Genomic DNA, 16,958 nt, shown 5'->3' on the forward strand with positions numbered 1-16,958 from the left:
TATTCTGCCCATCTTCCCCTTACTGCCTTCTCTTCCATTATCATCTCTCCATCTGCACCTTTTACCTTTTCTTCTCTATTTGATTCGCCTCCTCTTCCTCTCTTAATTTCTTTCCAAAACATCTTTTTATTACTTTCAAAATTTTCTGTCAAACTCTAACCCCATTTCACATCTGCTCTCCTCTTTGCAACCTTTACCTTTTGCTTTACTTCTCTTTTCTTTTCTTTGTAAAAAAGAAATTAGTGCTGGGGCTTCTCACTTTGGCATACCTTTTCCCCTTACTCTGTGGCTACCCTATATACAGAATAAGTCTTGTATACATCTTCTCTTGAGATGAACACAGCAGAGGTATTGTAGACAACCTCACATTGACTCCATCGTCTGAAGGTAAGGCATAGGTTTTCCTGTCTCATATACATGGGTTTCTTAACCCAGCACTTGCCAACTGCCATTTGTGCAGACATTTGGGCCCAGGACATAAACCCACTTCAGGAATTTGTGGTATTTTATGTTCTGTGTCAGTTCCCAAAGTAGGTTTATGTTCTGGTGAGTGTTGCATCCCTTTGGCTATCAGGTGGTAATATGAAAAAAGATTTCACATATCTAATTCAGAGATCCCAAGCCTCACCAGTCATGGATGGTAATTAGTTGGTCTACTATAATTGCTGGTTTGATTGAAATGAATTGCATGATCACTTGGTAGACATAGAAACCAGAAATGAACAAGATGATAGCAGGAAAGATGAAAGTGACACTGAATCTGATGTTGAGATAATAAATTTTATGTGGTTGGAATATTGACACTGATGATAACTGGACATGATAATTGGGACATGTTACATGCCTCTCACTGTCGCCCCCGCCTCCTCTCAGAGTGTTTCTCTTTGTTCTTGAAGTTAGTTCTTAACCTCTTCAGTACGGTTCAAAATCTCGCGGGCAGCATTGGCTGTCAGACATACGATGTGTCGTAATAATACTCGCATCATAAAATATAGTCACCGCTTATATCGATCGTTCTCTCTTTCACCCGTGAATTTTGATAACCATAGAAAATGTGATGAAGACAGTTTAGAGAGTATGTCATTACGCAGGGGCAACTACAATAAATATAATCAAGACGCCGATATGGCAGCCTCGTGTATCCACTTGCTCCTCATGCCGCCTACGTGTGCGGCACCGTATGGAAGGGGTTAAGGCCCCTCGCCAGGTTCATCTTGTGGGGTGAATAAAAATAGGTGTAGTTTTTCAGATGCTTCTTGGTCTCAATCAGTACACCCCGAGAATCCCAGCCGGAACTCTCTACATTACGTCAAGCCACCTTCGTTCTGACATCACTCTTTCATTCATCCAATAGCCTTTTACTTCTCAAACAAGTGCCACACCTTAAGGGCGTGACTTTTCCTTTCTGCACCAATGATTTTTCTCCTCCACCTTTTTCTCCAATTAGAGAGGCTGTTATACTCTTCTAAACGATATCACCACGTAAGCATTATGTTGTAACAAAGATGGCTTGTCCGCTTACAATTTTTTTGCTACATCAGCGTTATTATAATCAATCACCTCTATTTAATAATATTTCAAAACCCCAGGCGACACTCTCATTCAACCTACACTCAGCACTTTTAAATATATACATGACGTGGGCAAGCACGTGGATGACTAAGCCCTTCCTGTCGGCCATTGTATCATAACATCCTAATAAAAAGACTATAAAGTTTCCTTCCCGTCCTTCTACCCATCGATCTACTCAGATCTACCTTAAATGTCTACCTCTATCTACCTGCCTCTTACACTCACCTTTGTTACCTGCATTGTTTATGTACTAGTTATTTAGACTCCATATATGATGTACTATTGGAGTGTTAGACAGAGGACTGAAAAAATGGCATATTCAAGAAAAAGAAATGAAAGGTTCAGAAAATGAGATGGAGAGAGTAGAAAATTAAAAGTGGCTTATACTATTATAGACGGATTAATCTCAGGCTTGAATGAACTAAATGATTACTTGTCAGAAGAAAAAACAGACATAATGGGAATTGTGGAAACAAAATTAAGGGGTCCACTATTACCAAACAGTGTTGGACATGGATCAATCATTGGCTTAGAATTAGAGAGGAGAGACAGGGTGGAGGAATCATGTTTTTGGCTAAGAAAAATGTAAATGTGGTGAAAGTTACAAAAGGAGAGAACAGGGTGGTAATGATCACAATAAGATTTGAAGTGACATAAAAAGTAGAAAGTTTGTAGTGATTGATGCGCCCCCAAAAATGGGGTATTGGAGGGGGAGACATTATTCTAAAATATTACAAGATACAAGGCTTTCATTAAATGAGATCCTGAAGGATGGAGGAAATGTGGAACTTATGGGAAATTTTGACTACAAAGAAATCTGTTGGAAAGAGATGACAATGATAGGTGGAGAGGTTCTATGGGGATATGTATTACTTGACATGACTATAGAACATGAAATAACACTATGGATAAAACAAAATGCTATAGAAATAATGAAGAACTGTCGAGACTAGATTTATTATTTATATCAGAACCTGAAATTGTGTGTATAAAATTGAATACAAGACAACAATTGTGAAAATTGACCACATATTACTTGAGTTAGAACTAAAGGAGGAAATATAGAGAGAAATAAGAAATACAGAAAAGGAAGACTGATGTATAGTAAAAAGGACTTAGAGAAACTTAGGAATTTTTTTCTTAAAGCTAGTTGGGAAAAATTCTACAATAAAGAAACACAAGTGGAAGAAAAATGGGTGATTCTGATGGAAATCTATAAGGAAATAGTGAATAAATATGTCCCAAAGCAAAAAGAAAATGGTAACATAGAACAAGGTTAATTTTACAGAACAACTCTTACCTTGAGGGCTCTAGGATTCTCGGAGTGGTATACGAGCGCTGGCTTGAGCTTGCAATCGCCTTCCACGTTTGCCCCCAGCAACAGCGTCATTTGGTCCTTAGAGGCTTTGAATCCTGGGGCAGAAGCTTCTTCTTTCGAGATGTATGTCCGGTTTGGCAGTTTCTTCCAGTAGAGGCCAGTCTCATCAATGTTGAACACTTGCTTAGGGGAGTACTCGCTGTCGTCTATAATTTTCTGCAGTTCAGCAGGATATTCCGCCGCAGCTCGAGCATCTGCTGAAGATGCTTCCCCTACCATCTTCAGATTGTGGAAACTGTGCCTCTTCTGGAAGTTGTTGAACCAGCCGATACTGGTGAGGAAAGGCTACTTCTCCCCTTCGATGGTGTCGAAGATGGACACAGCCTTTGCCTTAATTAGTGCTAAGCTGATGGGCACACGGGTCTTATTTTGGTGCTCAATCCATGTAGCTAGCATCTTCTCCATTCTCTGCATTTCCACAGGATGAGCATAGGACGACTGGCTACCTTTGAGTGGAGTTCCTGCTTTAGCTGATTCTCGGATCTTTGTTGCGTTGCGTTTTATGCACCTTACTGTGGCTTCATTCATGCCCAATGCTGTCTGAATAACAGTGTTCCGCTGGCCTTTTTCTACCCTGTCCAAGACTTCCAGCTTTTCCTCCAGTGTATAGGTCTTTCTTGCTCTCTTAGGAGTATCACCGCCAGCTGGAGATGTAGATGGGGGCTTGGGAGCCATGCTAAACACTGGACACTGAAATCACTTTTCACGAGAGAGAGAGAGAGAGAGACGTTGCCACAACCACGTGTAGGTGAACAATGAGCTTGGCGCGCGGCCAGGGTGAGAGGGATGCAGGTGGCGGGAAACAGCTAGCTAGCAACACCCTGTGGATGCATTTCTGAACTAAATCGCTGCACGAATTTTAACTTTCTTGAAACTGTATATTTCTGAGGAATTCATACAATGTGATGAATAACCCCTATTTTTGGACACTGTATAACTCTGAATTCGTATAAAGTAAACTTGTATAAATCGAGGACTGCCTGTATTTGAGTTGATACATTGAATCATAAACCGTGACTTGAGTAGTTCCTGCAATCCAGAATCCTAGAACAACATTTTGCCTCTTCTGATCAGTTTAACTTCACTGGGATCAAGAAAAATAGTGGAGTGCAATCACTTAATTTAATATTTTAATTACATTACAACTAAATCTTACTAGTTAGTCGGTGTGAACAGAGTGCAAGTGTGGTGATCAGGAGAACTAAAAAATGCCTGCACTTCTTTTTTATACTACAGCCTTACAACACCAGTGCCATGGCACAGGTGCCAGTGTATGCCAATGTAACCTACCCTATTTCTATTTACCCAGCTCCACATGATTTACTCGTATCTTTATTTTTGTGTGAAGAGGGCTTACAATATAGTCACTAATACTCATCTAAGTTATATAAGCAATGGGTCCTAGAAATGAGGGCCCTACTTTGATTCATCATTTTGATTTATGTTCCCTCTGACCTTTGATGGTAGGAGGCCCTGATTTTGTAGTCCTCTGCTGCCGGCTTCTAAGCCTTCACATCATCTGTGTGTGTGATGCCCGTGTCCATTGTCAGTAACAATTTACGTGCCCTCTCACCTCTGATGGCAGGAGGCCCTGATTTTGTAGTCCTCTGCTGCCAGCTTCTAAACCCTTCACGTCATCCGTGTGTGCGATGCCCACATCCATTGTCAGTAACATGTCATGGAACATGACATATATCCACCTTCACTGGAGAAAAATTTTAAGACCTGTGGAACAAAGCCGGAACATTTTGTGTTAGGACGTGACAGGGCGTCAGCTACCACATTTGATTTTCCTGGAATATGTTGAATATTGAGATCATACCCTTGGAGTGCTAATGCCCATCTGGCCAATGCGTCATTTTTCGTCTTCCCATCTATGATATACTTCAGTGGGTTATGGTCACTTAGGATGATTACTTTCTTATCTAGGAATATATGGAATTTCCTTAAGGCTAATATGAGGCTGAGAGCCTCCCTCACAATGGTAGAGTATTGTGTTTGATACTCCTTGAGAATCTGAGACATAAATGAGATGGGTCTCATGACATCATCCTTTTCCTGAGCAAGCATGGCTCCTACAGCTACATGACTGGCATCACAAAAAAGATAGAAGGTCTTACTATAATCTGAGGCTGTCAAGACAGGACGATTTGAGAGAAGTCTCTTGCATTTGTCAATGGCTGCATCAGTGCCCTCATCCCACCTGAAATGATTATAAGAGAGTATGTGGGTGCAAATGTGGCAGGAAAAGGTGGAGTGAAGGTGGAGGTAGAATGTAGATTTGAGAGAAGTGAGTAAATGCCTTGGTGGATTAAAGAGTGTAATGAGGAATAGACATTTGGGAATGGATGCTAAGAGGAGACTGTATGAAGGAGTGATTGTGCCAACAGCACTGTATTGGGCAGAAACATGGAACATAAGAGAAGAAGAGAGAAGGAGTTTGAATGTGTTTGAGATGAGGTGTCTGAGAAGTATGATGGGGGTTACTAGGCTAGATAGAGTGAGAAATGAGGTGAGGAGGAGAACAGGGGTGGAAAAGGAGCTGGGAGATAGGGTTGATGTGGAGGGAGTGAACATGAGGGGACGTCCTAGGATGAGATGGATGGATGGGGTGAAGGGGGCTTTGGGGAAGAGGGGAATGTCTGTTGAGGAAGGACGGGAGAGGACAGAAGACAGGGGTGAATGGAGAATGGCTGTATATGGATGATGTGATTGCATGAGGTGGAATGGGAGGGGGGATGGGGGGTGAGGTAGTATGTGTGAGCAAAAGTTGACGCAGCCCGAAGGGATTTCTCCCCGTCCTCTCATTTTATGCAATGGGGGGACGGAGAGGGGGGGTCGCCGATTTAATGAAGCGGCCTTGCTGTGGATGTGCTGTGTCTTGCGACACTGCTTCTGACCCAGGTAAGTGGACAAGGTGCAGGGATGACCCGTCATCCAGGAGGTGCTCAGATAAGAGGGAGGGTGGGGGTGTGTGGAGTGTATTCAGGGATGAAATGGGTGGAAATGATTTTATGCCTTTCCCTTTTTGGCTACCTCCCTTGTAAGGGGGAAAAAAGCCTTGGTATATGTATGTATGTGTATGTGGGTTAAAGGGGTGGCTACCTCTGCAAGGTTTGGACAGTACCTCTGATAGAATATAAGCATGCCCATGAATCTTCTGATGCCTCTCTTTGTCTTCGGGACCTGGAAGTCCATGATGTCTTTCACTCAGGGCTCTAATGGTGTGATGCAATTCTGGCCAACTTGGTGTCCCAGGTAGTCAATAGTACTCCTCCCAAAGGTGCTCTTCTTTAGGTTCACAATGAGATGAGCTTGTGCTAGTCTGTTGAATAAATTCCACAACCTGTGTATGTGATCACTCCATGTGTCATAGAACACTACTATGTCATCCGAGTATGCCCTGACACCCAGCAATCCCTCAACTAGCCAATTGATGAGGCACTGGAAGGATGCTCCACTATTTTTAATCCCAAATGGGGTCACTTTATATTGAAAGTGCCCATGTGGGGTAACAAAAGCAGATACCTCAGTAGCCCTACTTGTAAGGGGGATCTGATGATATCCCTTCATCAAATCCAATTTTGATAAAAAGTTCGCAGCAGCAACCTCCTGAATGAGGTCATCTATTCTAGGGAGAGGGTAAGGACCTGCTATAGTGACTGTGTTCACCTTCCTGTAATCAACACATAACCTCCACTCTGGTATCAGCATAGCTAGTGAGGCCCAGGGACTAGTGCTAGGTTCCACTAACACTTGGTTTATGAGTTGCCTTACTTCCTCCATGATTCTCTTCTGGGGCAACAATCTGTATGGTGTCTGCTTCACTGGCTTGGCTCCATCTTCTAGGACAACATCATGATATATTATTTGAGTAACAGTGGGGCATAAGGAAAATATCTGGGCATTTTTGCAGAGAAGTGCTCTAACCTTTTCCTGCATCTCTCCTTCCAGTGATGACAAAGATTCCTCCAATGCCTCACTGGTGTCTGATCTGCCTAAATCATAAAAGAAGGTTAGATCCCCGATATCTGAATCGAGGCTCCAGTCAGTTCGCCCTGTCTCAACCATGCCAGTCACTTCTTCCTCTATTGTTTCCTTGAATTCTTTCAGAAGGTTAATATGTGCTTGTTTCACCCCCAGACCTCCTTGTCAGGTTTCTCAAAACTTAATTATGACCCCCTTTTCTCTCAAGCACTTTGAATGGTCCCTCATATTTTGGATGCAATGATGTTTTTTAAGGGGACAGCATAAGCACATATTCTCTGACTTTTAGTTCCCTCTTAACCGATTTCCTATCATAATAATCCTTATAGTTACCCTGCACTATTTTGAGGTTTCTTTTTGCTATTTGCCTGACCTTCCTCAACTTCTCGAAATTGGTACCCACTAACTTGGTATACATACTTTTCTCTGGGGTTTTTGACAGTAGCTGGTCATACAGGGAGGCAAGGGGCTCCCTTGGGGTTCTACCAAACATCAAGTAAATGGGAGAAAAACCTAGTGATAAGGAGGTAAAGAAAATGGGATTTGAAAAAGACCTGTGAGTAATTATCACAAAGGAGATGTCCCCCTGATAAACAGATAAATAAAATTGTCAGAGAATCCTACAACTTGCTGAGATCAATAAAAGTGACATTTACTTACTTGGATGAAGAAATGGTGGAAAAAATACTAGTCACACTGATAAAACCAAGACTGGAGTATGCAGGAACACTTTGGTCACCCAGTACCAAAAAGAATATAAAATTGGAAGAAACCAAAGAGCAACTATGAAGATGGCCCCCACATTTTCAGAATTGTCATATGAAGAGAGATTGTCAAAAGTAGAGTTACCGACCCTGGAACAAAAAAGAAAGGGAGGCTTGTTGACCATCTATAGAATCATGAGAGGTATGGAAGTCCTTGACAGAGAAGACTAAATTGGGATATGAAAAATACAAGAGGACATGGAAGGAAGCTCAAAAAAGACAGTTATAGAAGAGACCTGAAAAAGAACAGCTTTCCTCACAGAGTGGGATGTATGGAACTGGACAAAATGATTGTGCAGAGTCCATACATGAATTTAAGAACAATTTAGATATTGCAAGATACAGAGATGGAACACCGCAACAGTGCAAGGAAAGCAAGAGGCCTGGGTTGTATTGAGTGGGAGGAGAAGCACTTGTGGTTGCCCAAAATGATTTCTGTGCAGTGTTGAACTTGTATACCAAGAAAAAATGCAAGGGAATAAAGGCAGATCAGGAGAAATGATGATGAGCTTTATTTACGTATTTGTATTTTGCGGGAAGGGGAGCTACACTCATGGTGTCCACCTTTGTATCTCACAGTAGTTTGCTTTTAAACTCATGAATGGTTTTTACGCACACTATTTCCCTGTGCAGTTTGTTCCAAGTGCCTACCACTCTATGTGGAAAACTGTTTTTCTTCAGATCTTTTCTTTCCATGTCCTCTTGTGCTTCTCCTATCCCAGTTTAACAAGTCCTCTTTATCAAGTATTTCTGTGCCTTTCATGATTCTGTAGATGGTCAGTAACCTCTCTTCTTTGCTCCAGAGTCGGTAAATCTAGTTTAGCCAATCTCTCCTCATATGACAAGTTTGCAAGTTCAGGTGCCATTTTTGTTGCTGCTCTCTGGATTCTTTCTATTTTCTTTATATTCTTTTTGGTACTGGGTGACCACAATGTTGACGGATATTCTAGTCTAGGCCTTATCAGTGTGACCAATATTTTTTTAATAATTTCTTTGGCCAAATATGTAAATGCCACTTTTATTGATCTTAGCAAGTTGTAGGATTCTCCAACAATTTCGTTTATCTGTTTGTCATAGGACAAGTTGTTTGAGATGATTACACCCAAATCTTTTTCGGATCTCTCCTTCTTTACCTCCTTGGTTCCAATTTTATATTGTCCTGATATTCTGTTTTTGTTTTTTCCAAACTCCATTATGCTACACTTCTTAATATTGAAGTCCACTTCCCATTTCTGACTCCAGTTCCATACTTTATTAAGGTCTTCCTGCAGTGATTCGCAATCCTCATCAATTTTTACTTTCATTAACAGTTTGACATTGTCTGCAAAGAAGCTCATGTAACATTTCACATCCTCATCCATGTCATTCACATAAATAGCAAACATTATTGGAGCTAGTACAGATCCTTGCAGTACTCCACTGATCACCTCTTTCCTATCTGAATATTTTTCTCTGAGCACTACTCTCATCTTCCTACCAATCAGGAAGTCCTCCATCCATTTTAGTAGGTTCACTTGTATCCCTCCTATATGTTTGAGTTTTTTTTATAATTTTTTGTATGGTATTTTGTCAAAAGCTTTTTGTAAGTCCAGGAAGGCACAATCAGCCCATCCATTCCTTTCTTGCACTATGTCTATTAATCTTGAGTAGAAACATATCAAGTTTGTGGTACATGATCTTCCTTGTCTGAACCTAAATTGTCTTGGGTTTATTATATTGTTGTCTTCCAGGTGTTTTACTCATCTATTCTTGATGATTTTCTCACAAATTTTGGCTATAATGCTTGTTAGTGTGAGACTGGCCTATAGTTAGTTGGTTTTTCCTCGTTTCCTCCTTTATATATCGGTACAATGTTCATTTTTCCAGTCTTTTGATATTTTTCCTTCTTTGAGTGAGCAATGAACGTCGACATGAATGCAGAGCCCTCTGGAGGTGCTATACCAAAGCTAAATGTAAATAGAGGCTTTGAAACCCCAAGAGGGATTGGTAGATTGTACAGTGATGACCTATTTTCTGGCTTTGGTAAGTACGAAAAAAGAAATTTGAGTCGAATCATAGACATGGAAAGGGAGATGAATTTTAATAGAAACTCATGGGAAAGAGAATTCATAGAATTGAGGAAAAAGGTTGTGATTTTAAGGAAAGACTATTTTGAACTCAGTAGAGAGGTATTTGATCTAAAGAAGAAAAATTCTGAAATAAACTGAGTTAAGTGAATTAAAAGAACTAATTGAGGTAATATGTGAAAATGAAAAGATGAAAAACAATGATACTACCAATAGTGAGAATTTAAGAAAAGAGGTAAATCACAAAATACAGGCAATGTCTGAAAGAATTGAAGAAAACTTAGGTGAGGAAAATTTGCAGAAGATTAAGAAATGGAATGAAAACAGAGAAAATGATGAGATAGCTTTTAAAGAAATAGTACATCAACTGATGCAGGAAAATGGAAAGGATACACTTATTCAAGTAATCAAAGAAAAAGCAAATTGTGTCAGAGATACAGTGGATAGAAAAGTGTATTGTAGTACGTACATATACCAAAGGCTTTTTTCCCCCTTACATGGAAGGTACCCAAAAAGAAAAAGGCATAGAAACCACTCCCACCCATTCCATCCCCTACATACTCCACTCCCCTTCACCCTCTTCCTTTCCTCTCATCTTGGTACCTCCTGGATGATGGGTCATCCCTGCATCCTGTCCACTACCCTGGGTCAGAAGCAGTGTTGCAAGACACAGCACATCCACAGCAAAGCTGCTTCATTAATTCGGCAACCCTCTCTGTCCCCTCGTGCAGAAAAGGAAAAGATGGGGAAAATCCCTTCGGGCTGTGTCAATATATTTCTCATACTCCCTAACCCCCAATCCCCCACCCCCTCATGTATCACAGCATCATCCATACACAACCCTTCTCCATTCACCCCTATCTTCTGTCCTGTCCCGTTCTTCCTCAACAGACATTCCTCTCTTTCGTAATGCCCCTTTTACCCCATCCATTCATCTCATCCTAGGACGCTCCCTCATGTTCACTCCTTCCACACCTCTTTTACTAATCTTTCTTCACCCATTCTTTCCATTAGTCCCAACCATCCCGATACTCTTTCATCAACCCTATCTCCAAACTCCTTTTCCACCCCTGTTGTCCTCACCTCATTTCTCACTCAATCTAGCTTAGTAACCCCTGTCACACTTCTCAGCCATTTCATCTCAAACACATTCAAACTCCTTCTCTTCCTATTTTATGTTTAATGTTTCTGTCCCGTACAGTGCTGTCGGCACAATCACTCCTTCATATAACCTCCTCTTAGCATCCATTCCCAAATGTCTATTCATATTGTAGTATATGGACTAAAGGAAAAATGTGGTTTGGTTAGGTACTTGAGAGAAAATTCAGAAAAAGAAGTGGCAAAAACAATTCTAAAAAAAGTGCAAGACTATGAAGAAGTAGAAAAAAAATAGAAGTATATAGAATGGAACAATATTCTAAAGAAATTGACCCCTAAAGATAAAACTTGAAATTACAAATGATAGCAGAAGACATACATTAAAGATCTGACAGTGAAAACCAACAAGAAAATAAACATACTAATGTCAGTCACATATTATAAGCTTTGGATAGTAGAAGGAAACCAAAACCACTCCAATAGAATACCTACACACACAAGCCAAAATCCTACTCTTACATCACATGAGGATGATGAGTACACAGTTCTGTGCAAGACTCCCTTGCCCTATAAACCCATCTTATACTTTACACAAGTGCAGCTAAGTGAATGCAACCTAAAAACTACAACTGCAGTATACTATTCAAATGTCTACAACCACCTTCCACCTACATTGCACAACACATCCAAACAAAATCACATTGACACCTAGATCACAAAACAAGCTCACCTAGACCAACCACTGAACTCCCTCCTCCAGCAAATCCCTCCAGACATTAGCCTCACTTTTTAGAAAAGCCCTTCTCAAGAGAAACAAGAACCACACTTGCATGATTGTAATAAGGTCACCATCCAGCACTTAAGCAATACCAGCTTAGAATAGGCCAGGCCAAAGAAATGAAAATTACCAACTGCAACCATCACACAGAAGACACAGAACACCTCATATTACACTGCCCCATCCTAGCCAACCAGAGAACAACAATATTTTTTCCTTTAGTGACTTAAAACCAATCCAGTGGTTGTTCCTAGATACTTGGGAGTCATTGGTCTTCTCCAGGTGAGACCTGGGGCAATGGATTGATTCATTGATTGATTCAAAGGAATGTAACATTCAAACCTTTCTTGTTTGTATTGCTTTTTTTTTTTTTTTTCGTATTACTGCATTTACCTAGTTGTATTGTATAGGAAGGGAGCTATGTTCGTAACAACCCATCTTTGTATCTTTCAGCATCAAGTTTGTTCTTAAATTCTTGAATAGTATTTGCACACAGTGTTGCCTTATTGAATGTATTCCAGATATCCACCACTCTGTGTGGGAAGCTATTCTTTTTCAGATCTCTTCTATAATTATCCTTTTTGAGTTTCTTTTCATGTCCTCTTGTTATTTTGTTGTCCCACTTTAATAAATCAAGTCTATCTAGGACTTCCATTCCTTTCATGATTCTATAAATAGTCAGTAGATCTCTTTCTCATCTTTGTTCCAGAAATTGGTAGTTCCAATTTAAACAATCTTTGTATGTCAATTTGGAGAGTGTTGGTACCATCTTTGTTGTTGGTCTTTGTATTCTTTCTAATTTCTTTATATTCTTTTTAGTACTTGGTGTCCATAGTGTGGCAGCATACTCCAATTTTGGTCTTATCAGTGAAACTTTTCTTAACCATTTCCTTATCCAAATAGTCAAAAGCCTTTTTCATTGATCTTAGCAAGTTGAAGGTTTCTCTGTTTTATTGATATGTTTGTCTGGTGACATATCTTTGCTCATAATTACTCCTAGGTTCCTGTCCAAGCTCACATTTTTTACTTCTTCACCAATTTTATAATTCCTTGATATTCTATTTCTACTTTTTCCAAACTCCATTACAGTATACTACATTTCTTGATGTCAAAGTTCACTTCCCACTTTTGACTCCATTTCCAGATTTTATCTAGGTCTATCTGTAGTAATTCACAATCTTCCTCTGTAGCTACTTTCTTTAGTATTTTTGCATCATCTGCGAATTATGTCTTCTTTATTTATTTATTCATTTATTAATTTTTGCAGATGAGTTTCGAGCTTTTCTTGAGAGAGATTTAGTAGAAACATCAACACTGGTGTCCCTTGAAGGTGCAGGGAAGTTAAATTGGTGGGCCTTGACAGGAGCTTCACAACGTCTCTGGCCTCTAGCAACAACAGGAGATGGCAACTGCCTCCTGCATGCTGCATCTTTAGGTTTGTATGTATTGAAGTTTTATTGGCTAAGTGTAAGTAAATTATTTTTTATTACAGTATTTTCTATTCTGTCAATGGTACACTGTCATTGTTTCCATTTGAATAATGGAGAGGTTCCAGATAAATCATTTACACTTACTAGATAGTATTCCATAGACAAAAGAGAATTAAAAGTAACAATTATCTAGCAAACCTAGAAAAAGAATACAGAGAAGTAGCAGAAGCTTTTGTAAGACACTATGCTGATATTTCAAGTCCACTCCACTATTCACATGACTTCAGAAGAATTAGAAACAAGACCACGATTAATCCTCCTACCAATACAAACTCGGAGGCATATAATCTTCTTTTCACCTTGAATGAAATGGATCATGCTTTATCTTTATCCTCCCCAACCTCTCCTGGAGAGGATGACATTCTCTATTCCATGATTGCTCATTTATCCATATCCTCGAAGAAATTCCTTTTAAATGTGCTGAACAAATTTTGGTCCTCTGGGTCTTCTAAATCTTGGAAGACTTCAGTTATCATAGCAATTTTAAAGGCAGGAAAATACTCCAATCTCCCACAAAGTTACAGACCTATTGCTCTCACTAGCTGCATTTGTAAGATCTATGAAAGAATGGTTAATATGCGTTTAGTTTGGTTTTTAGAATCTAAGAATCTCCTATATAACTGACAATTTGGATTTAGAAGAATTACGTGCACCCTGGATCCCTTACTTTTTATCACTCATGAGATTCAGAATGCCTTTGCAATACAGAATCCAAGCATTGCTGTGTTTTTTTACTTAAAAAATGCCTATGATACTACCTGGTGGGGAGGCATTCTGAAGCAAGTTGCAGAGTGGGGTATCAGGGGTAATATGTTCAATTGTTTAAAGGATTTCTTGTCTGACCGTTATCTAAAAGTCAGAGTGGGCTCTTCTTTCTCTTCTGCATATCTTCAAGAGGAAGGGATTCTACAAGGAAGCGTTCTGAGTCCTACACTCTTCAGCATAGCCATTAATAGTTTGTTAGAACAAGTTCCAACTAGAATTCATGGATTGGCTTTTGCTGACGACTTTGCTATTGTGTGCAGCAGATCGACAACATTAGAAACAGACCAAAAGATTCAAGAAGTTATTAACTTAGCAACAGCATGGGCTAATTGTAGGGGCTTCAGATTCTCTGCTGAAAAAACAAAAGCCATTAGGTTCTCTAGACTAAGACGCAAGGAAGAAATACCAACATTATTCTTAGAGGGTGTCATATTACCATATGAAGATCAAGTGAAATACTTGGGTCTGTTTTTGGACAAAAGGTTGACATTCACTCATCACATAAACGAGGTTATATGCACTGTTAAACAGCGACTTAATATACTAAAGGTAGTGTCTCGCTTCAACTAGGGAGCAGATTGTATAACTCTATTAAGATTTTACCAAGCATTGTGCCTTAGCAAAATCGATTATGGATGCCAAATTTATGGATTGGCATGTAAAACTTTATTAAAGAAGCTTGATATAGTCCGCAATATGGCTTTGCGGATTTGTTCGGGAGCTTATAGAACATCTCCAGTGGATAGCTTGTATGTGGACACAGGAATTCCTCCCCTTTATATTCGCAGAGAGGAATTAAGCCTTAGATATACAGGTACTCCTCGTTTAACTACCTACTCGGTTAACGACAACTTGGAGTAACAACGGGCTTTATGACGTCGTTTAACGTAAATCTCCCGAAGTTACGACGTCGTGTGCGATAATTAAGTTGGCTGAGGCAAATTTGTATGATGTTATAAATGAACTTGTACGGTGGATATTAGCTGTGAGGTAAAGTGTTCTGAAGCTTAGGTCTACATTACCATCCTGCAAGCTGCAAAAACTACCTGGGGTACAGAATATACCGGTAGTGGTAAATTTTTAGTTTTGACCATGGGCGCAATATAACAATAGAAAATTAATTATTAATTTTGTAAATTATAATGTATCAACGTAATATGCAATTTTGTGAGCGGAAATGAAAAAAAATGCTAAAACAGATTTCGTAAGTAACGAAGTCATGTCGGACGAATGGTACACCATGTTTGTTATGATAGATGCCGATGTCGAAGAAATGAAAGGATGATAAATTAATTCGTCTAACCTAAACTAAACTAACCTAACCTGTGTTTACTAAATCATTACCTGCAAATTAAATGTCATCCAGCTTGTCGTCGTCGTGAGAGACGTTGGCAGACGACAAGATGGCGTCCCAAGCCTATGCTACTGACTTCGTTCATTAGCATATTTTCTTTTAGCAAGGTATTTTTTACTTTCATTTCCGCCCACAAAATTGCATATTACGTTGATACATTTTAATTTACAAAATTAATAATTAATTTTCTATTGCTATATTGCGCCCATGGTCGAAACTAAAAAAATACCCCGGTATTCAATATGGAATGTCAGCATACGCGGATTTGGTCATATACTGTAATTTTAGGAACCTAACCACCGTAAATAAACAGTAAATAAAGCTTTAATGTACTGTATAAAAGAGGGAAAATACACGAAAATAAAGATACATGTATTGCTGGACATTGTACATACAGTACATGTACGTATATGTATACACTTTCGCTTAACGACCAATTCGGTTAACGACGGCGCGCTTGTTCCAATTGTCGTCGTTAAAGAAGGAGTACCTGTATGTCTCGTGGCTTAACATCAAAACAAAATCCAAACTTCAAATATGTAAAGCAGCCGGTAGACAGAGCTCCAAGAAAAAGTACTCTGCCAAAACCTCTAGAAGTGAGATGTGAAGTTGAAACAAAGGAAGTAGGACTTGTTCCTGTTACAATTGCTGAGATCACACCTCCCAAATTCCCTCCTTGGAACTGATGTCCCACTGTAATTTGTCCTATTAAAAACAAGAAAAATAGAACTGCTGTAGAGCTAAGGAGTGAATTTTTAGAACACTTATCAGTACATGCTGATTCAGTTTTTATTTATACAGATGGATCAAAATCCCAAGATGGTGTTGGTTGTGCTGTTGTATCTGACAGAACAGTTTTAAAGAGGAAGTTGCTTTATTTTAGCTCTATTTTTACTGCTGAACTGCTGGCAGTCAACAACGCCCTGAAATTTGTTTTTAATTCTATTCCGTTCCAGCTAATAAAAACGTTGTTATTTTTAGACTCTATGAGCATTCTGTCCTCTCTAAGTAAGTTATTGCCTCTTCACTATTTAGTCCAAAAAATACAGGACTGGTTGATACTTATTAACAACCGGAAGAAAATAAAAGTAAACTTTTGCTGGGTGCTGTCCCATGTGGGTATCACTGGAAATGAACAGGCTGATGTTGCAACCAAAGCCGCTACTAGGCTCAGCCATATAACAGACACAAAAATCCCACATACAGACTTCAAACAAGTAATTCATAGTTATGCTATGGAGAAGTGGCAAGAACAATGGACAAGGCTGAACGGTAGTTACAAGTTAAAAGAGATTCACCCCTTGGTGAGCCCTTGGAAGCCTCATTCTCTGGACAGAAGATCAAGTATTGTTTTAACAAGATTAAGAATTGGCCATTCCTATACTACCCATAAATTTTTGATGGCAAGTGGAGCAGAAAGGCTGGCCCCCCCAATGCCCCACCCCCTCCGCCCTGTGAGCAGGTTGCTGTCCTGGAGGGGCTTGTGCATAGTGATGAAGGTATGGGCTATGGCAGCAGGGAGAGATTTCCTCCCTGGCAGATTCAATCAAGCTGCACAGACCATACTGGAACTGTCAGACCAAGACTCACAGACTGGAGTGTAAGTAACTGGTAAACGACCCCCACCCCTCTTTCATTTGATGGCTCGTTTATCCCTACCCTTCTTAGTTGTTGCACTCTTTCTTCTCTTTCTGAACAGGCTATTA

General features: G+C 39.7%; 1 protein-coding gene across 5 annotated transcripts in view; it reads left to right on the plus strand.

The window, feature by feature from the left end:
• The window catches only part of LOC143025466 (uncharacterized), a 350,861-nt gene that overhangs the window by 151,860 nt on the left and 182,043 nt on the right, over positions 1–16,958 (plus strand). For all 5 annotated transcript variants that reach the window (XR_012966392.1, XM_076185165.1, XM_076185162.1 and 2 more), the window contains exon 5: positions 12,911–13,078. Coding sequence is in view for 4 of the 5 variants with exons in the window: in XM_076185165.1 (XP_076041280.1) it covers positions 12,911–13,078 (168 nt within the window). In the remaining variant the exon portion in view is untranslated. The remainder of the gene's footprint in view (positions 1–12,910; positions 13,079–16,958) is intronic.

This window comes from Oratosquilla oratoria, chromosome 5 (genome assembly GCF_046742065.1).
Source record: "Oratosquilla oratoria isolate Oo_2021 chromosome 5, ASM4674206v1, whole genome shotgun sequence".
NCBI classification, from domain to species: domain Eukaryota; kingdom Metazoa; phylum Arthropoda; class Malacostraca; order Stomatopoda; family Squillidae; genus Oratosquilla; species Oratosquilla oratoria.